This window comes from Humulus lupulus, chromosome 7 (assembly GCF_963169125.1).
Source record: "Humulus lupulus chromosome 7, drHumLupu1.1, whole genome shotgun sequence".
NCBI lineage: Eukaryota > Viridiplantae > Streptophyta > Magnoliopsida > Rosales > Cannabaceae > Humulus > Humulus lupulus.
Genome location: NC_084799.1, coordinates 128,076,196 through 128,098,917, shown reverse-complemented (window position 1 = coordinate 128,098,917; position 22,722 = coordinate 128,076,196). Strand labels below are relative to the sequence as shown.

Here is a 22,722-nt window from a genome sequence, read left to right as displayed (position 1 = left end):
ATAAATCTCCCCAAAGTCGTAGTCAACGTGATAAAGTTCCTTAATGTGCTCAAAACCAAGGAATTTAGCACCAAGAGTAGAGATTAAGGCATACCTATGTGAAAGTGCATCAACAACAACATTCTCCTTACCTTGTTTATACCAAATGACGTAAGGAAACATCTCAATGTACTCAACCCGTCGTGCATGTCTCTTGTTCAGCTTATGTTGTCCTTTCAAATGTTTCAAAGATTCATGATCCGTACGAATCACAAACTCCTTCGGCCACAAATAATGCTGCCATGTCTCTAAAGCTCGAACCAATGCGTACAACTCTTTGTCATAAGTGGGGTAGTTAAGTGCAGCCCCACTTAGCTTCTCGCTAAAGTACGCAAGTGGTCTCCCATCCTGCATAAGAACAGCGCCAATACCTACACCAGAAGCATCACATTCGACTTCAAACGTGTTAGAAAAGTTAGGCAAAGCAAGTAAAGGAGCGTGAGTAAGCTTGTGTTTAATAAGCTGAAATGCCTCCTCTTGTGCTTCACCCTATTTGAATGCAACGTTCTTCTTGATAACTTCGGTAAGTGGTGCGGTGATGGTGCTAAAATCCTTCACAAACCTCCTATAAAAGCTAGCAAGTCCATGAAAACTTCTAACATTACCTACACTGGAGGGGGTCGGCCACTCTTGGATGGCTTTGATCTTCTCTTCATCAACCTCAATACCTATAGCACTCACAACAAAACCTAGGAAAACAAGCTTATCGGTGCAGAAAGTACACTTCTTGAGGTTAGCATATAACTTCTCATTCCTAAGCACATCCAAAACCGAATGCAAATGTGAGGCATGATCATGCAAACTCTTGCTATAAATAATAATATCATCAAAATACACAACAGCGAATTTTCCAATGAAAGCACGAAAAACATGATTCATTAAGTGCATGAAAGTGCTAGGTGCATTAGTTAATCCAAAAGGCATGACTAAACACTCATACAATCCATGTTTAGTTTTAAACGCGGTCTTCCATTCATCTCCTTCTTTCATTCGTATTTGATGATACCCACTCTTAAGATCAATCTTAGAAAACACACAAGAACCATGCAACTCATCCAACATATCATCTAAACGAGGAATGGGGTGTCGATATTTTACTGTTATGTTGTTGATGGCTCGACAGTCAACACACATTCTCCATGTCCCATCCTTCTTGGGAACTAGAATCACTGGAACAGCACAAGGACTCATGCTTTCTCTCACATGCCCTTTCTCCATCAATTCTTCTACTTGCCTTTGAAGTTCCTTCGTCTCCTCCGGATTGCTCCTATATGCTAGTCGGTTTGGGATTGACGCACCGAGAACAAAATCAATATGATGTTCAATCCCTCGAATAGGTGGTAAACCATGCGATACCTCCTCGGGAAACACATCCTCGAACTCCTGCAAAATAGAAACAACAACACTAGGCAACGAAGAATCAAGTTGGTTAGTGTTTAAAAGAGCCTTCTTGTACATGAGTACAATCATCGACCGTTTTGCAATCAATGCTCGCTTAACCTCACTTGTTTTTGCATAAAAATTTCTTTGTTTTCTCTCTGATTTTCCCTCCTTGGCCGAACTCTTCTCTCTCTTTTCTCTCTCACTTGATTCGACCCTGCTCTCTCTCTTTGCCTGTCTTTTCCCTCACTCTCATTCATCTTTTCACTCTTTTTCTTTTGCTCACTCAAATTTTTTTGATCACTCAATTTTTGCAACCTCACTTGATCTTCACATACTTGTTTTGGTGTCAACGGAGCTAGAGTGATTGTCCGTTGACGGAACGTGAATGAGTACTTATTGGTGAAGCCATCATGCTGCACCCACCGATCAAATTGCCAAGGTCTTCCTAGAAGGAGATGTCCAACTTGCATTGGAACCACATCGCACAATACTTCATCCTCATATTTGCCAATTCCAAATGATACAACAACCCGCTTTGTAACCCTTACTTCACCACTATCATTCAACCATTGCAACTTGTATGGGCGAGGATGTCTAAGTGTTGTGAGCCCCAGCTTCTCAACCATGGAAGGACTAGCAACATTAGTGCAACTACCACCATCAATAATAACACTACATACCTTGTCTTTCACATGACAACGAGTGTGAAAGATGTTCTCCCGCTGCACCTCTTCTTCCTCTTCTTTTGCTTGCAAATTTAAGGCTCGTCGTGTGACTAGTGCAAGCATCTCACCATATTCTTCCCCAAACTCCTCATCATCCATAGAAGCGTCCTCCAATGGTGGCATGTCATCAAGATCATCTTCATCTTCGAAATCTATCTCACCATTTTCCCGAATTACCATAACTCGCTTGTTTGGACATTGGCTAGCTAAGCGTCCTCTCCCCTGACATTTGAAACACTTAATCTCACTAGAACGGGACGAAGTAGGGGTTGTTTTACCTTAAGAGGCATTGGTTGTGGTGGCTGGTTTTGGCTCGGTTTTAGGCTTGTGAGTAAAAGGGTTTTCTTCTTTCTTTGGATAGTTCTACCGCCAAGGTGCTGCACTTGGATTTTGTGGGATTGGTCTCGGCTTTGAACTTGTACTACCCTTCTTGAGCTGCCTCTCAACTTGGATTTCCATATGCACCAAATATTCCAATTCCACATAATGGTGTAGCTCAATTGTATTAGCAATCTCTCGGTTCAACCCATTCAAAAACCTTGCCATTGTTGCCTCCCGATCTTCTTCCACATTGGCTCTAATCATAGCCATCTCCATCTCTTTGTAATACTCATCAACACTCTTGTAACCTTGACAAAGACCCTGCAACTTAAGGTATAGATCCCGATAGTAATGAGCTGGTACAAAATGTTGCCTCATCACCTTCTTCATATCATCCCAAGTCTCAATAGAACGATCTCCATTTCGCCTCATGTTGATGCACAACGGATCCCACCAAACAATAGCATAATCAGTAAATTCAATTGCAGCAAGTTTTACCATCTTCACTTCGGAGTAGTTGTGACAATCGAAAACAAACTCCATCTTCTTTTCCCACTCAAGGTATGCTTCGGGATCACTCTTCCCTTGAAATGCGGGGATTCTCATCTTGATACTTCCCAAGTTATTATCTACCCAGTTCCTAGCTTCTCTATCTCGGCCATACCTCCTATGGTTACCCTCTGACATCCTATCAAACTCTTCATCTGAATCTTCCCCTCCAAACTCTCCTTCACCCTCAACATCCCGTTGTTGCACCCTGTTCCTCCGTGGCCTCCGTTGCGTTCCCTCTTCTACCTTATCCAACCTCTCATGTATTTGTTCACACTTCGCCCTCATCATCCTTCGCATCTCCCCCATTAATGCTTGAATTTGTAGATTCGGAACCACAGGTGGTGGAACCTCATTGCTTGCATTTCTCTCTAGATTTTGTGCCATGATGGAAATCTGCAAAATAAGGTTAGAACAATATGGAGAAGAGACCTCACCACACTCCCTCACGTGTTTCACTCGAACAATATTTTCACTGAAATCCACTCGTGTTTCACTCAATTTCAATGGCTTTTACCCTCAAATAAGCTCGCACCTCTGCCTTTTTCCACTCGTATTCTTCTTTAAGCTCTTTCAAAACTAATCAAACGATATTATGGAGGATTCAAGTAGCAAATCAAACCAAAACAAACCAAATGAATATATATTTTTTCTTTTGCAAAAAACTGATGATTTTTGATACACTTGCGTGAGGATTTGGCAAAAGAGCCTCTAGGCCATAAGGAACAAGATTAGAACAAAAAATTTTAAGAGAGGTTTCCAGACTTTTTTTTTTTTTTTTGGATCCCCTTGATTTTTCTTCTTCTTTCTTTTTTTGATTTCGCAAACGCAGTTACAAGAAACAAGAGAATCAGAATTTGTGGAACTAGAACGATTCGAAAACAAGAACAACTCAGATTTCACAAAAGAAACAAGAGAAACTCAATGCAAATTCAGATTTCACAAAAAGAACTCTAATTCACGATTTCAGAAAGAAAAAAATTAGAGGGATTTTCAGAAACCCTAATTCAAACACATGAATTGAACAAAGAAACGAAAAGAAAACAAGGAAAAGGATAGGCCAAACCGTATGAACCTAGGCTCTGGTACCAACTGATACGAACCACGCCAACAATTGTGACGAAACCCGAACCAAATCTGGAAACAACCCAAGAATGCTCGAAATTGGAATGGACACCGTGACCCAATGCTTAGCAAAGCACGAACCTTGGTATGGTGAAGACGCTTCAAACGGGGATGGATTATCCATTTGATAAGTCAGATTTGAATGTCATAAGGAAATCCTTGATAAGTTCGAAAGTTTCTTCAAGAACTCAAGAAGAAAACTCACAATTTTTTTCATTAACAAAACTATCTGTCTTCCAAACCGTCCACAAGACCTAATATGGCCGAAAATTACGAAGAGGGTTTTAGACATATAAAAACCCTAAAATACCCTTAATGAAAAGCCCAAAAAAACCTAGGCAGAAGACATGTCTTTGACTCCAACAAAGACTCTAATAAAACATGAAAAATATAGTTCAAACTAAAACAAATAATTAAAGTAAAGTTACAAAGAAGAGAAATCTTAATCAAGATCCTAAACTGAATTAACTTTGATGAGCAGCACAAGCCTTTGTTCACCCTCAATAGTGAACTCGATCTCTTCCTGTTGTAGAATTCTCCGGACTAAGTTGTTAAGCTCTTCTTTGAATCTCCTAGCTCGCGCCCTCGTCTCCGGACCAACTGGAACTTGAATTAGATCATTAGTCTTGATGTCCTCATCAATTCATATAGCACGAACATGTCTACTTCCTTACTTGGTGTGTGACAGAGAGCAGGAGAGTATTTGAGAAAAATAACGACACTGCTCCAAGTCAAAAGTATATTAGCTGAACCCATCAACCATTTATTCTGGTTGTATTGTTCAAACACCACTAAACCACCAAGATAATAGAACTTAGATAACCATAAAAATAAGGAGAAATATGAAGAGACTAACCATGAAAACTTACCACCAAATCTTGATCTCTTCTCTATTCTTCTTTTCCAAAATTCTTGAGCCTCAATCTTGCTTTCCCTCTCTTTGTGTCTCGACCTAAGCATTTATTCCCCCTCTATTTATAGGCTTCAAGCCCATCAAATCATACCTGCCACATCCCTCAATTTTCTCCTATCAAATCGTCTAATAAAACCCTAATTGATTCACAAATCCTAAATCAAATAACCCTTAATTTATTACTATCAATCACCATGATTTCCTTTTATCCTTTTATCATGTGCCTAGTCTTAAACTCACATCATATTTATCTCACCATTCACATTAACAACTGAAATTTACACTTAATGAGATAATACTTAATTATAATATGATTTCATATCATCAAAGTCATCCTTTCTATTGTGGAACCAAATTTAATAGCTCATTTATCCCTAAGATCATAACCACATTCATCCACTCTCTCTCTCTCACACCCAAAAGAACACACACACTCATGCCCACACACACACAACCACACGCGCACACAAACAAATTATATAAAAGGTAACTAAGAACAATTAATCAATAAATAATAATTAATATAAGAAAAATAAATCTAATAGATCATATGATAATTAAATGACAAGTAATTAAAAGAAAATAATAAAAAAAATAAAGGGTAAATAACCATTTGGTACCCTGTGTTATTAAATAATTAAATTTGAATTTAAAACTTATATAATTGATGGTAGTTTGGTCATAATGATCAAATTTGAGTATAGGGTATCAAATATGTACGATTTCAAATTACAGGGTACCAGATGAGTATTATTGAAAACATAGGGTACCAAGTCTGTATTTCGATAAAATACAAAGTACCAAATGAGTATTTAACAATATATAAATATTAATTTGTGTGACTGAATATTATACTATGTCATGCAATTCTAGGTACAATTTAAGATTATCTCTCTCAAGTCTAAAATCATAAATCTCAATTCAATTCAATGGTGATCAAGCATTAAAAAGAATGCATGAACTGCACACTTCTCAATTTCTAGTAGACTTGATTTTCAGCTCGTTCCACTTCTCAGTTTCGACACTACACTCAATTATGTCTAGTGTGCTCTAAATTCATTATAAAACCATCGTTTACTCTTATATTTCACGCGCAAGAGAATACATCAAAACTAAACAAAAACTTAAAGAAAATACAACAATTCATAGTTTAAAAAATAAGAGTGAGTATATAAATATGCACTAATTAGTGAGTCACCATAGCAATCAGTCATAACTAAGTGGGTCCTACGAATGCACTTCCATTGTGAGCATGTGAAGCTCACAACCCAATATTTTCTCAAATGGCTGCCACACGAACCCCTGAAGGAAATTTTCAGTAGCTTTTGTCATTCATGTGTGGGTACCACTTAAGCTAACAAAATTCAAATTGCAACATATCGGTTGTTGATATCTCTTCTCTCCAAATTCGAATTCATCGGGGGTTTTTCACAAAAAATCAAAAGAAAAATAATATTTATTAGTCTAAGTTTAAAATTTTAAATAATTTGTAGTTATTTTAGAACCATTATAAATAAAAGTGTTAAGTCTAACTTTTAATATACTTTTCTCTTAGAAAATATTAGCATGATTTGAGTGAATTTTAAAGAGAATCCTGTAACGATCCGAAAATACTAACACCAATTTTGCATAATTAAAGTCATTTATAACATTAAAAAGGTCTCAAAATTATGGATAATTTTTTTTATCGTAATGTGTGCACACACTAAAAATATTTACGTTAATGCTTACAAGCATTGTGATAAACCAAAAATAATTTAAACATAATTAAAATATTCATTTTGAAAGTGCAGGCTCCACAAAGGTCGAGCCACATGTACACTTTCGCAGGCAAACTCCGACTCTCATTGCCCCAGCTTTTCCTTGCCCTTACCTACAACATGAGCAACTAGGTAAGTGAAAAAGCTTAGTAAGTTAATCCAACAGCATAAAGCGGAAACAAACAATAGGAACCAATTACCAAGTCATTGTCCTCATGACATACAGCTTACCACACTTAGGGTTCAGGATAAATCCGGCCCTAATAAAAAATTCAAGAACGCCTAAGCGTCCTGGTGGCATCGCCTCGCCTTTAGCAAAAATCAAACACATAACCCTACAAATAATTCCAGAACAAAGAAGAAGCAGGAAATAACATCCAAAAATATAACTGACCCCGGAAGCCAATTCGAGAGTTGCCAAGCTATCCCTCTAGTATTTGAACTCAATTAGCAGTGGAGACTCAAGTCTCTACTGTAACGCCCTACTTCCTTAGATTCGTTACTAAGTGAGTTTAAAATGTGCTAATCACTCGCTACTCGAGGTTTTAGGTTAAAAGTGTAGCTAAGTTGAGATAAAACCCATTCCAGTCATCAAATACAAAATATTTGGATACTCATTGAAATATCAGAAGGTTTTACAGTTGGGATCTCAAAATATTGTTTAGAAAATATTTACAACTCAAAATACATTTAAGGTCGACTAGACGACAAAATTCAGGTTAATACATATCATTTCCCAAAAATACCCGTGGTCGTGGCAACCAGGCAAGTCAAACATGTACATGTCGCTTCACGCTCTCTGTACTCATGGTTGGTCGACCTTTCCCTTGCCCTTACCTGCACCATAGAGCACCCGTGAGCCGAAGTCCAGCAAGAAAACTCAATACAAATAATCAACATATGCATATCTATCAATCAGCATATAGCAGAGCAGCCAACAGGCTAAACATATAGCAGCCATGTCGTCCCAGGCGCTTTACCAAGCCCTAGGTTCGCAGTCTACACCGTGAGGATGACTTAAGCATCCGAGAAGGGTCTCACCCTAACGGCTTGCACTCCGTGTGCTCAACGCCGCTCCCGGCCCCTTTGCCGTACTCGGTCTTGCACTGCACGTGCTTAACGCTGTTCCCGACCCCTTGTCATACTCGGCTTCCTGCCGTTCTCAGCCTTCGCCATTCCCGGCCTTCGCTCTTTATTCACAAATATGCAATACATAGCATATAATCAACAAATACTTAAACAAATACATAATGTAAACAATAGGACTACGCCTTGCAATTCAATCACATAGGGTCATGCCCTGCAATACAAACTATAGGGCCACGCCCTGCTCTACAGGTACAACAGTTTTCTTACCTATGTCGCAAGCTTCCTAAGCATCGCTATCCCGAGCACAGTCCTCTAGTCCGAGCCTCGTTGAAAACCTAGTCACAACGCATTGACAAAAGTTATCCATCAATCTCTAATTCATTAAATAACTTTGGGTTACAATTCTAGTCTTCGGGACCTTGGATTCTATCAATCCGGGTGATAAAATCTATCCCGAACCTTAACTTTTGGGTTCCTAAGCCAAAAGCCTTCACGAGGTTCGAAAACCCCCTAAGAGCCGCGACCCATCCATGCAGCAGGGCCCACCTTGGCTCCCATTTGTTCTAGAGGGCCGCGACACACCAAGAGCAAAGCCACAACCCGCCCCCTTCGAACCCAGAAAACCTCCATTTTCAGCAGCCAAATCCTATCCCATTTAACCCAAAATCATCCCAATAACATAATTCAATCAACACAACAACTCTATTATGTCCCCAACAACAAAACCCAACAGAAAACTAATCCCAAAACTTACCCAAATAACCAAGAGTAATTCACAATTCAGAACATGCATAAACTTATAATTCTAACCAAAACTCAGCAGAAACTCAGATAATTAATGCTAGGCTCCTTACCTCAAGGATGAATTCAAGCTACACTTGCTCTTCAACTTCCCAAGCTTCTCCTCCCAAGTTCCAAGCCTTAGATTTCAGGTCTAAAATCTTTCAAAACCAAGCTCCAAGGGAAAAAGTGTTGAACCGACTGAGAGAAGAGAAGCTGAGAGTTTTGTTCCCTTTACTTAATTCCAGTAGTTTCTCAAATCATCTAAGTTAGGAAATACCCTTAAGCTTAACCTCAACCCTTAAGTCACCCTAGGGCAATTCCGTCATTTGTTGTGTCCCGATAATCCCTCGAGTGTTCTTATAAATCCCCGTTTAACCCCGACATGTCCAAATGAATACTAAATTACTACCCGTTACTCCATAAATTCCAAACACATATTATATACCCAAAATACCCCCAGGCTCCTCCCGAGCCAGGCATTGACCCTGTTGTGACTTTCTAGCTAAATCGCTCCCTAGGACTGTCTCGGATCATGCATCACAAATATATCACCACTCACACGTGGTAAAGATCACAATATACACAAATATTGCATTTATGGCCCTCAGCGGGCTAAAATTACAAACATCCCCCTAACAACCAAATGGGGCCCACATGCATATTTAATTCACATAAACATGAATTTCTAATCACATACTCATCAAATTCACAAATTAATACAATAAATCAATTATTTCCCTCCAGGCACACTAATCAAGGTCGTAAGCCTTATTAGAAAATTTGGGACGCTACAACTATCCCCTCCTTACAGAAATTTCGTCATCGAAATTACCTGAATAACTCAAGATACTGCTCCCGCATATCTAACTCGAGTTCCCACGTCGCCTCCTTAATCTTGTTGTTCCTCCACATGACTTTCACCAAGGCGATGGTCTGGCTCTGCAAGACTTTATCCTTTCTGTAACGCCCTAAACCCCAGGGACCATTACGATGTGCCTTTTAAACAGTGCTAAACTCGCTAATCGAGTCATTTGGTCATAATTGTGTAACTAAGTAAGATTAGTGATTTAGGGTTAAAAATTTTGGTTAAGATACAATGTTTCATTAGAATGTCTACTGTATACATTGGGATCCTAAAAATATAATTTAAAGGTCTATTACAAGAATATATTTACAACCAGCCGATCTAAGCGACAAAATAGGGTTTAACCCTAGTTCCTCTTTCAACCCTCGGTCGTGGGGGTCGAGCAGCCGCATATTTACACATCGTCACCTAAGCTCTCCAACTCAAAGATGATCTAGCTTTCTTTCGCTTTTACCTGCACCACATAGCACCCGTGAGCTGAAGCCCAGTAAGAAAACTCAATATGCTCATGAATAGTAATAACATGTCATCAAATTATAATGTGCATGCCTAGCAATAATAGCCTTAATCACGCATGCAAACAAGTTCAAATAATGATGGGGTATCCAGGATAAGGAATCCTGCCCTCCTGAGTGGATGAATATCAAATCAATCCTAATTAGATGAGTGATTTAACACTTTGAGGTTCTGTTAACCATGTTGGAGCGTATAGCCCTAATCAGATGAGTGATTTAACACTTTGAGGTTCTGTTAACCATGCTGGGGCGTATAGCCCTAATTAGATGAGTGATTTAACACTTTGAGGTTCTGTTAACCATGCTGGGGCTTGAAGCCCATAGCCATGTGACGATACATTCACCTGGGACTAATCCCAAAACTCACCCAAATAACCAAGAGTAATTCACAATTCAGCTCACATGCATAAACTTATAATTCTAACCAAAACTCAGATAATTAATGAAATCAAGCTACACTTGCTCTTCAACTTCCCAAGCTTTCCCTTCCAAGTTCCAAGCCTTAGATTTTAGGTCTAAAATCTTTCAAAACCAAGCACCAAGGGAAAAAGTGTTGAACCGACTGAGAGAAGAGAAGCTGAGAGTTTTGTTCCCTTTACTTAATTCCAGTTGTTTCTCAAATCATCTAAGTTAAGTAATACCCCTACCAAATGACCAAATTGCCCTTTCAGCTTAACCTCAACCCTTAAGTGATCCAAGGGCAATTCTGTAATTTGTCGTGTCCTACTAATCCCTTGAGTGCTCCTATAAATCCCTGTTTAACCCTGACATGTCTAGATGATTACTAAATTACTACCTGTTACTCCATAAATTCCAAACACATATTATATACCCAAAATACCCCAGGCTCCTCCCGAGTCAGGCATTAACCTCATTGTGACTTTCTAGCTAAACCGCTCCCTAGGACTGTCTTGGATTGTGCATCAAAAATATATCACCACTCACACGTGGTAAAGATCACAATATACACAAATATTGCATTTATGGCCCTCAGCAGGCTAAAATTAAAAACATGCCCTTAATAACCAAATGGGGCCCACATGCATATTTAATTCACCTAAACATGCATTTCTAATCACATACTCATAAAATTCACAAATTAATACAATAATTCAACTATTGCCCTCCAGGCACGCTAATCAAGGCCTTAAGCCTTATTAGCGAATTTGGGATAATACATCTACACTGATAACTAAATAAAAAATCCTTCTCAAGGGTAACCATCGGTTACCTAGAGCATTTATACTAATTTCAAACAAAAATAGGTTTTGGTGGATCCACACTAGCTCATCGAGACTCCTAGGTTATCTGGCTCACTTACCTCTTGACCAATTGTCACGGTAGCTAACCTGAGCAATAATGTCAAGGGCAGGAACTTTATGCACATTGACCGAGTAGGCGGAAAATGTCGGCGCTACATATCAATGGGTGGAAAATGTCCACGCACTCATGAGCCAAGCATAACCATTTGACTAATAGTACAACAAGTGGAAATCGTCCATGGACTTATGAGGTAGGCCAAAAATATCAAGGGAAGAAATCGTCTGCACAGTCATTAAATAGCTTGAAAACATCCGCACTATATGAAAACATGGAAACTTTCCACATTTATAAATCATGTGTGAAGCATAATAGCCACCTAATCATTGCCTCTAAATGAGCCTTCTCTATCTAACTAGTTGTTTACTGAGTTTTTCGGAAACTATAAATATAGTAAGAAATCAAAGATAATAATAAAGGAAAGAAATAAACAAGGCCAAAGTTCTTACGTGGTTGGGGCATTAATGAGCCTTAGCCCACGAGTCAATTGTATTGAGCTTTAGAGAGTTTAACAATGGAGGTTTTCAGCAAGTTCAACAGCGCTTTTGCATGCATGAAAAAGTCGGATCCTTGCTACAGTGCACAAATGGCTCTATTTATAGGTGGCCATGTAGTTTGGCCCAGAATAATCTTGGCCCAATAAAGATATAAGCATAATTACCCTCTAATGGAGCTATAATACAAGTGGAGAATGTGAATACAGAGTGTTTAATCTGGGCCCACTGGGTCAGCTTAAGTGTGATTGAGCACTACAACTGTCCCTTGTACGTTGATACGGACTGATGCACGTGAGCCGTTAGGGGGATTCTGGGATAGGATCTGTCAGAGTAGTGGCAGTACCGATCCCTAGGAACATTGTACGTTTTGTGCGTATCCCTTTTGCAGGTTAGTTGAGGAGACCAACTGTCGGATTTCTTAGGGACACGTCAGCTGGATGACATATTGGTCTTTTTCTACCAGGACGTATGATTCGGGTTCATTTACCAAGGCGGGCATCAGTTAGTGATGACGGATGGAAGGGTATATCCTGGTAGCGAGTTGAAAAGTGAGGATGGACCCGGAAACTCCATCTGGATCCCACATGGTGGGATTCGTCCCTGGACTGGAATGTCCACCATAACGATCTACATCCCAGAGGATGGAGATTGTGTGCACCCGTGAAGTTGGTCCAAGCCTTCGTCTCAGATTCAGGTTCTCTTTATACTTGGGTTATTCATAAGTTATTGGACCTAGGATGGATCTGGGTCTTCAAGCCTTTGGTTGCTCAGTGTTCGCTAAGCCTAGTTCGGCCCAGGGCTCTCTTGAGAGTTCATGAAGCCCATTTGACAATGCCACGTGTTTTTGGTAGAAAATATGGACAACATTTACCCCCAAGTCTTCATCCGTGTTCGCGCGGTGGAGACTTGCCTCTTCATCCCAGTTCAATCACCTAGTGCCACTTGCGCCCAAAAGACGTGTGGAAATTCCTTTGTTGTCCTGGGTGACTAATGGATGTCAACGCATCTTCTAAAGCGTCCCATCTATGTGAAATGACACTTTTTGCAGTCGAGTGGGCTATTTAATGTACCTTCACTCTTCGGAACAGTTGGATGAGAAAGGCATGAATCGCGGATTGATAGATCAACGTTTTAGCACTTGATTAGGCTATTTAATGTACCTTCGCTATCCGGAATCGTCGGATGCATTTTTCCTTGGGGTATTCAATGCAAACCGTTGGATTGGAAATGTGTGGTGTCAATCCGCGATCCATGCATTTCTCACCCAACAGCTCATATTGAATATCCCAAGAAAATCCACATCCGATGGTTCCAGACAGTGAAGGTACATTAAATAGCCCACTCAAGTGCTAAAAGCGTTGTTTCACCTAGATGGGACGCTTTGGAAAATGTGCTGACATCCATCAGTCACCCAGAACAACAAAGGAATTTCCACACGTCTTTTAGGCGCGAGTGGCATCAACGTACCATTCACCTAGAGACACGTGCCTAAGTCATTGGGAATTCAAAAGGCTGGGGTTAATCAGTTGGCCCCTAAGGAATTGAATCGGGATTTAGGTAATTGAGCCCGGACGTAGGTAATTAATTCGGGACTCAAGTGATTGAACTGGGATGAAGAGGCAAGTCTCCATTGCGCGAACACGGATGAAGACTTGGGGGTAAATGTTGTCCATATTTTCTACCAAAAACATGTGGCATCGTAAAATGGGCTTCATGAATTCTCAGGAGAGGCCTTGGCCCAACCAGGGCCTAGTGAACACTGAGCAACCAAAGGCCTGAAGACCCAGATCCATCCTAGGTCCAATAACTAGCAAATAACCTAAGTATAACGAGAACCCGAACCTGAGATGAAGGCCAAGACCAACTTCATGAGTGCACACAATTTCCATCCTTCGGGATGTAGATCATTATGGTGTACATTCTAGTCCAAGGGACGGATCCCACCATGTGGGATCTGGATGGAGTTTCCGGGTCCATCCTTACTTTTCAACTCACTACCAGGATATACCCTTCGATATGTCATCACTAACTGATGTTTGCCTTGGTAAATGAACCCGGACCATACGTCCTGGTAGAACAAGACCAATACGTCATCCTGCTGACGTGTCCCCGAGAAATCTAGCAGTTGGTCTCCTCAACTAACCTGCAAAACGGATACGCACGGAATGTACAATGTTCCTAGAAATCGGTACTGCCACTACTCTGATAGATCCTATCCCCAGAATCCCCTTGACGGCTCTCGCGCATCAGTCTGTATCAACGTACAATGGACAATTGTAGTGCTCAACCACACTTAAGTCAGCCCAGATTAAACACTTTGTATTCACATTTTCAACTTGTATTATAGCTCCATTAGAGGGTAATTATGCTTATATCTTTATTGGGTCTGGATTAGTCCAGCCCAAACTACATGGTCACCTATAAATAGGGTCATTAGTGCACTGTAGCAAGGACCCGACTTTTTCATGCATGCAAAAACGCTGTTGAACTTACTGAAAACCTCCATTGTTAAACTCTCTAAAGCTCAATACAATTGACTCGTGGGCTAAGGCTCATTAGCGCCCCAACCACGTAAAAACTTTAGCCTTGTTTATTTCTTTCCTTTCTTATTAGCTTTATTTCTTAATATATTTACAGTTTCCAAAAAACTCAATAAACAGTTCTCAAACAGCTTGTTTCGTGAACGTGCAAGAGGCTATTTGAACCATGTTTTTGACACAATAAATTTTTCAGAATTTCTCAAAAACTTGTAGGAGGTTTCTTATAAGTATAATGTCACTTTTATATAAATAAATTAAGGTTATAGCTTCTTCAAGTACCGAAAACAGAAAAGAGCTCACTGGTAGGTCCCTTTTTAGGAGTAACACTTGAGAATTTCCCTAAACTATTAAGATTTGAGAAAAAAAAATTAAGTAATAAAATGAGGAGAACAAAACTTGCAACCAATATATTAAACAAATAATAATAATTATTATAATTATTTTTTTCCCTTTAAATTTAATATTTTTAAAATGGTAAATAGGATGTAGGGACTAAATTGTAGGATTTAATAGAAAATAGGGACCTATGTGCTCAAAAATTTAAAATGAGGACCTAAGTGATACCATTGATATAAAATGGGGACCTCAAATGCTATTTACCTAAACATAAACTATAAAACCAAACACATTGAATTCATCATCAACAAATTTTTCTTAAACTAGAAAACCTAAAATTGAACACATTGCAAGCATTAACAAATATAAGACTTAGATGAGCAAATAAAAAAGCACTCACTAACAAAAAATGGAAAAGAAAATAAAAAAAAAACAACTTAAAATACATTAATCAAATAAAATACATTAACAAATCATACTTAAAAAAACAAAAAATTACAAAAAAAAAAAAAAAAAAAAAAAAACTAACAACAAAACAATCTCACTGAAACCCACACAACATTACCTTTTAATTTTTTTTCTTCCCAGCAACCTCAGCCGACTTTGGATCGTTTATTTTTTATTTTACCCTTTTTGCTTTCTACTCTTCAGCGAAATCAGATACTGACCATTTTCTTGGGAATTTGGGTTTGGGTGGGTTCACAGTGACTTTCTTTCTCGCTAGAGCATAAAATGAGAAAGCAAAAATAGAGGGAAAATGGAAATAGGAACACTTAACATGTATGGAGCAGAAAAAAGGAAAATAATGGAGAAAAATAGTAAAGTAGAAGAGTAGGAGAGAATGAAAATAATAAAAAATAGAATAAAATAGACAAAAATGTTAAAAGGGCTAACTAGAATACATGGTAATTGCCAAACCATATTTAAAAAAAAAATTAAAACTAATGATCGTGACCGTATAAATAAAAAATAAAAAAAAATAAAAATGTTTAATTCTTTATAAACTAATTTTGACAAGAAAATATGACATATTATGCATAATAATACCTATTAATTATGATATATGCCCACATAACTATCTATCCCCAGAATATGTTATTTTGTAATTATTGGACCCAATTGCTCCCCCATTAACATCCTCAATTTCTCTCTCTAAAACTATCTCTCAAACTCTCTCCGCCCCTCTCTCATTCTTTTCCACGATGGCACCACCACAACTACTTCCTCAAGGCGGCAGAACACCACCACTCCACGCTACCACTGCCATTAACATGGTTCTCTCCATTGAAGCCACCAACATTCACCATTGATGACCCCACCTCCACCAACATGAATCATCAAAATTGTATGTTCTGCATACAAATTTTAAGAATTTACATGATCTAATCTTGTAGATCTCGAAAAAATATTAAGATTAAAAAAATCATCTCAAACGGACATTTGAGTGAAAAGATATAAACCTCCAAAGTTTTCGTCAAATTTCAGTGCAGAGCATCGATTTTGCATCGAAAAAATATTGTTTTGGGGAAAAAAAATTAAGTTTCATAATTGCATTGCAAGAGTATTAAAACATCATCGATTTTGCATCGAAAAGGCATCGTTTTTAGAAGAAAAAAAAATCAAGTTTTTATGATTGGATCGCAAGAACATCGATGTTGTTTCGATGTTTTTGCGAAGCAATCTTGAAAACTTGATTTTTTGGCCAAAACGATGCTTTTTCGAAACAAAATTGATGTTGTTTCGATGTTCTTGCGATCCAATTATGAAAGCTTTTTTTTGTTGTTGCCAAAAAGATGCTTTTTTGATGCAATATCGATGTTCTGCGCTAAAATTTGACGAAAACTTTTGAAGTTCATATCTTTTCATTCAAATGTCCGTTTCAATTTTTTTTTTTAATTTTGGAATTTTTTTCGAGATCTACAAGATTAGATCATTTAAAATCTTAAAATTTGTATGTAGAACATACAATTTCGATGATTCATGTTGGTGGAGGTGGGGTCATCAATGGTGAATGTTGGTAGCTTCAATGGAGAGGATGATGCTAATGACAGTGGTAGCGTAAAGTGGTGGTATACTGCCGCCCTGAGGAAGTGGTTGTGGTGGTGCCATCGTGGAAAAGAATGAGAGAGGGGCGGAGAGAGTTTGAGGGAGAAATAGACGTTGTTAATCGAAGGAGCAATTGAGTCTAATAATTACAAAATGGCATATTCTGATAATAGATAATTATGGAACATATATATAATAATTAGTAGATATTATTATGCATAATATATGATATTTCCCTTTTGTCACTATGTAAAAATATCTAATTCATACGCTTATTATGCTTATTTCCACAAACTCTTTTTTTATGAATCGGCCTGAATTGTATGTATCCAGTCAGACTTTTTTATTTTCATTATATTGGTCGTAAACTTATCAAAATGATTTGTCAAAACTTTGTTTTAACAAATGCAATAAATTATGTACGAGGCCGAATCTCTTCTAGCAATTTCACTTAAAAATTCAACGGTACTATTCAGTATTTTTCTTTAACAACACTCAACCAAATCAATTGAATATAAGAATATCAAGCTTTGAATTTTATCCTGTTTAGCGCAAATGGAAGAGGTTATTTTGTTACGAGAGGCTTCCAATAATAATCAAGCATAAAATTTTCAATGCCAGTGACTACGTTGAGAAATAATTTTTCAGATTAAGAAGAAAATGCTATTGCATAACTTATCGACTAATAAAATGAGAAAAAATAAGAGCAGCTTTCAACAACTTTGGTCGACGAATCTACACCTGATAATGGTAAAAGTGCTTACCACTTATTAAATGGTGCTATAAGAATGCAATACCTCACTTTTCATTCTTCACCTGATCAATGCTCATCATATTAACCCCAAAAGAAACAAGAAATAAAAAAGGAAATTAGTTCCAACAATTTACTTGAGTATATGATCTACAGGAACACAATTTTTCCACAATGTTCACAACGGAAAGACTTCAAAATTTTAATTTACTTTGTTCTTGAAGCAGAGTACCAGTTTACACACTGGCACATGTAAGCACTCACCAAAGAAGTATCTTATCTTCAACACCAACAAGGCACCTTCAATTAAGAGCTCGAAAGGAAGTGATCCCTACAAAATGAGTTCAGATCGAATGCAAAGAAGCCAAATCAAACATCAACTGTTTCAAGACAGAATCAAAATAATGCTTGGAAGCTTTCATGCTAAATTTTCAGTGGCGGTGCCTACTCCGGTCACGATCTCTGTCCCTGTCCCTATCCCGCCCGTACTCCCTATCTCGGTCATGATCATAATCCCGATCTCGATCCCTTCCCCTATCCCATTCCCTGCTACGACTCCTACGCCTATCTCTATCATCTCGTTCTCTGTTCCTACCACTCTCCCTATCATCCCGTTCTCTTCCTCTGTCCCTACTTTCTCTACCATCTCTGTCAATAACACCTGCATAATGTCATTGGTAAAAGAAAAGCAGTCAGTCCAAATCCCAATAAGTTGCAGACACTCTTAAACCCTCTTAATTAAACATAAAAAAGCATTACCAAATTAGATGGCATAAACTAACAGTTTTATAGATACAAATGGAAAAGGCTGGCTGGGCTAACTTAGTAGATGTAAGCTCCAGCATACAATGTTCTTGCATTAACAACCAATACTATTACATTAAAAAAAAAAAAGGCAACTCAAACATAGTGAGAGCACAACTCCAGATGATATTAAATCCAGAAAAAACGCTTCTGTTTAGTGAAAATTCAACCATCTGGCTGCATGCTGTGAGCCAAAAGGTAAAATTAATGACCCAGAACATTCCAAAAATAGATTACATTTAACCTCAATAACTTCATAATTTTCCTTTAATTAAACTCAAAAGACAATGGATAAAATGCAACAGCCTTTCAAAATGCCACAGCAGATTAAAAGGGCAATTTCCCTGTTATTCAGGATGTACATCTAGATAACGACTCTTGCATTGCATGTTTTTACATGCCAAAAACAAATTACCTAGTTCCTCCACTTCCCATCCAGCACGTCCAGCACCAGGAAGTGTCCTTCCAGCTTCAGCTTGCTGTGTTTTTACACGAAATTTTTTCTTGAGATAGCCAAACTCATCGTACAACTCACCATCATCCTGAAATTGGCATTAGAGCAAAATTAAAAAGAACAGATCCATAAGAATGCACCCCTGCTGGCACAAGCAGCTCTTACCTCTTCAGCCTCCCGCCGACGGCGTTTAGTTTCTTCTAGTTCTTCTTCATCAAGCTCTTTGTAACCTCCACCACGTCCTCCTCTGTCACATAAATTTATTTATGCATCAACGAAAAAAAATTGCTTTTTACCTAATTTAATGAAAAAAAATACAACAGGCCTAGACTGAGAAGAATTTAAAAATACGATATCCACAACAAAAATAAAATAGAAGTATCCTATTTCAAAATAAATCAAAGTAATCAATAATCTGACCACTGCTGCGCATGCAACAAAATAAAAATACGTACACTTTAACCCCTTTTTTCTAGCATGTTATGATGTTAGTAGATCAGGCAAAAAAAATGAACAGATTGATATTATGAAGCAGTTCACTTGAAGTGCCAGATTGATAATATGAAGCAGTTCTCTTGAAGTGCCAGTGCCACTAGTTGGAATATACCTATTTTTCGTTCCATTTGTATATCTAGATACACATAGCTCGTGTCTCCAGTACCATAAGTTCACAAGAATAAACAAACTGAATACATGAAGCAGTTCTCCTGAGGAGACACTATTTGTAACATACATTTTCAAATAAACATAACTCTAGTGTCTCCAGTACCATAATTTCATAATAATAAAGAAAAGTTAATATCAACAAAAACAAAACAAACTAACCTTACACCACCTTCATTGTGACCAGGTTTATTTGTGTTGCAAATATTGCATTTTGTACGCTTTGCCCAGTTGATATTGCCACACCTAACAAAATGATGAAGAAGCAATATGTAAAATGCCACATGCACTTGCACTCTATACCGTACTCATGATGTTACTCAATATATTATCTTTTTTAATTTCATGTGTACAATATATTAGTCCAGAAAATAGGGCAAACAAGATAACATAAAATCTAACATTCTTATGCCATTGATCAAATAACTTCTACAAAGTACAAACATTATAAACATTAGCCTCTAACAGTAGACAATCTGAACAACTATTAGAGATAAAATGGCCCAGTTCAAGCCAAAAAATGCTAAAAATTGAAGTTCATAAGCCAATAAACGAATAGTCTCAACAAGGACTATGAGCCTTTGCCTCGCAGTAGAAACTCTAAAAACCTTTTAGAATTTAGAGAGTTGAAAATATCAACACAATTGAAAAATGATTATGAAATAAAAAAATATCTAACCTCGTAGGTCTACCATTGATGTGAATCAGTAAAGATTACAGATTTATGTTCATGATACAGACTGGTAGCTGGTATGTAGGATATTTTAGAAGTAAACTAAAAATTAATAAAATCTAGAAACCTTTGCTAACATAACAGAACTGCTTACATAAATACAAGGACCACTGTGAGAAGGATGATGTCTAAAGAGGAAGAAACATCCACAGGTTTAATTTATAGGCTAGGAATTCTTGGTTTAAATTTTTTTAATATTGTAGAAAAATAGGTCCAGTTTTGTGACTTAGTAAAAAGATGCAAAGACAAAATTTCAGTTTTTTTATTCAGATGCATCCATGGGATTTGAACCCGAAACCACTCCACTCTCACACACACACACCCACATCAAAATTTCACAGCTGAATAATCAGAAATTTATTAGGCATGAAGTTCTTGAATTGGCACTAAAAGTTTAAGTTCAGAGACATTGCATCTTCCAATTGTGACATAAACTCGTTTGTTCCATTTTAAACCAAAAGGCATGTCAATTATCTTGATTTCAAAGTCCCTCTTGAGCACCTACATAGCAATTGCTATATTTTTCTAACCCCAAATATTGTAGGGTTGGGGGGAGAAAGCCTAGTTACCAATAAAAAAAGGTTAAAAAAAAATTTAGCAAAAAAATACTGTTTTGTTCAGGTCTCATACGTCAATTTACTGGTGATTTCACATTACTTTAATCTAAATAACCAATAATAGAAAAGCCAGAAAAAAAAAAAATTAAAAACAAGAGATTTAGAACATCCAACACACAAAATCATAATACAAGCTTACATTGGACAAGGCCAATCATTAGGGCCAAAGAGCCCTGTAGGAGCAGCACCAGCTGACCGGCCAGGACCTCCAGATTCTTGGCCACGACCCCTGCCCCGACCACCACCCCACGCACCACCTCCAGAAGCTCCTGTTGGGCGAGCAGTTCCACATCGATTGCAAACACCACGAAATGCAAAATTTACATTGGAACAACTACTGCAAGAATAAAGCATGAGAAGTTTCAATGATGAATCTATAAGCATAAAATATGCAACAAATGATGAAGGAGCAAGAAGGAGCAGCTCACCAATCTCACATCACAGACCTTGTATTCGGGCACATCCAATCTCCATCTTGTTGCCAAGCTTTTCCAGGAACATCACCCCGGCCTCTACCCCGACCAGCAGCCCCATTCAGATCTCCAGATTCTTCTTCAGCTCCAACATAATCAGCAACAACACTTGGCACGCCAAGTGTAGTTGCTGGCGTATCTACAACAGTGTTATATGTATGGTCATTGCTTTTTGATTCTGCAATGTGAACGCCAATAATGTTACCATGAAAATCCTTATTGTTAAACCACTCAACAGCAGCAATAGCAGCATGTGGATCCTCATAAGTAACAGTAGCATCTCCTTTTGGCTCATTTGTCACCTTATCTCGGTAAAACCATATTTTTGGTCTACCTGTCCGCTTGTCTTTCTGTACAGTACCAGGAAAAAAAAGAAAAATTACAGAAGAACAAATGAATTAAACGTAAATCAAAATATGGCAACGTAAGACTAACACGAATTAAACGTAATTCCCAATAATACCTGATCAAACTCCATACCTTAAGCAACCCAATGGTCCCAAAAAATTCAGCCAACATATTTTCATCAGCCCCATCAGGCAAATTGCAAACATACACAGACCCATTCGAGGGGACTCCTTTTCCTGCATGGTTGGCCATTGGGCTCCACCTTCATGCCAAGTCCCAACACTGCAGAATGATACACTTATAATTCAAGCTTATATATTGTAGATCAACTTCATAATCGAAGCAAACCAAGAAGAAATTGAAGGCCAAGTTTAAAAAAGGCACCACACATCTTTTCCAAGTAAAAAACAAGAACAAAAGCAAACCCAGAAAATAAAATAGGGGAAAATAAATAGAAACTACATGAATTCATGTGCCAAAGAACAGAGATTAGACTAGATTTGTTCCTCGATGAAAAAAGCAACACTGGTCTCTCTCTCTCTCTCTCTCCTTCTTTTTCATCCTAGTAAGCAGGAGTTTGAATTGATTAATTGAAAAGTAAAGGAAGCAAAAGAGAGAGTAATGTACCTTAAACGAATCACTGCACTCTCTCGTCCGCTCGGAATTCCTTCGTACTTCGTACCAATTCTCTACTGAGAACGAAGGAAACTCGTGAGCCCTAATTTAATTCCATTTTCTCTATCTTCTTTGTTCGGCCAATTAAAAAGTCAGAACTCAGAAGGGCTTTACAGCTGGGCCCTTTTGATCCACTATTTCAGCATGAGTAAAGATACACGGCATAAGTTGAAAATTAACCATTTAATTGAGTACTTAACTAAAATTAACCTCTAATTATATTTAGTTTAATTCTACCCATTTTTATCACAACACTCTCAAAAGTACCTTTGACCATTACTATTCTCTCTAACCTTCTACACTACCACGATCACCATTCTCTCATCCCTGCGATTCAAACTCGGTCTCCAACATTTTACGACCACCACTCCGCTACCACAGCTCCACTACGACGCGAC

General features: G+C 38.0%; 1 protein-coding gene across 2 annotated transcripts; it reads right to left on the bottom strand.

Annotated features, from left to right (window-relative positions):
* Positions 1 to 17,664: 17,664 nt before the first annotated feature.
* LOC133788618 (transcription initiation factor TFIID subunit 15) lies at positions 17,665 to 22,435 on the bottom strand. 2 transcript variants are annotated; one of them, XM_062226176.1, is made up of 8 exons: positions 22,277 to 22,435; positions 21,782 to 21,931; positions 21,275 to 21,651; positions 20,968 to 21,165; positions 19,641 to 19,724; positions 18,981 to 19,062; positions 18,777 to 18,903; positions 17,665 to 18,218 (listed from the first exon to the last, which is right to left on the bottom strand). In XM_062226176.1, the coding sequence occupies exons 2-8, from the start codon at positions 21,899 to 21,901 to the stop codon at positions 17,989 to 17,991; spliced, it is 1,218 nt and encodes a 405-aa protein (XP_062082160.1). In that variant the 5' UTR covers positions 21,902 to 21,931; positions 22,277 to 22,435; the 3' UTR covers positions 17,665 to 17,988. The 2 variants fall into 2 exon arrangements, with proteins under 2 accessions (XP_062082160.1, XP_062082161.1); XM_062226177.1 differs by lacking the exon at positions 22,277 to 22,435 and having other exon boundaries at positions 21,765 to 21,931.
* Between the last annotated feature and the right edge of the window lie 287 nt (positions 22,436 to 22,722).

Excerpts from the sequence above, each read along its gene's own strand:
- LOC133788618 (XM_062226176.1), bottom strand. The coding sequence starts at position 21,901 with ATGGCCAACCATGCAGGAAAAGGAGTCCCCTCGAATGGGTCTGTGTAT. Across the intron at positions 21,652-21,781 it reads GGACCATTGGGTTGCTTAAG|AAAGACAAGCGGACAGGTAG; the intron begins GTATGGAGTTTG and ends GGTACTGTACAG. Across the intron at positions 18,904-18,980 it reads GTCGGCGGGAGGCTGAAGAG|GATGATGGTGAGTTGTACGA; the intron begins GTAAGAGCTGCT and ends TGCCAATTTCAG.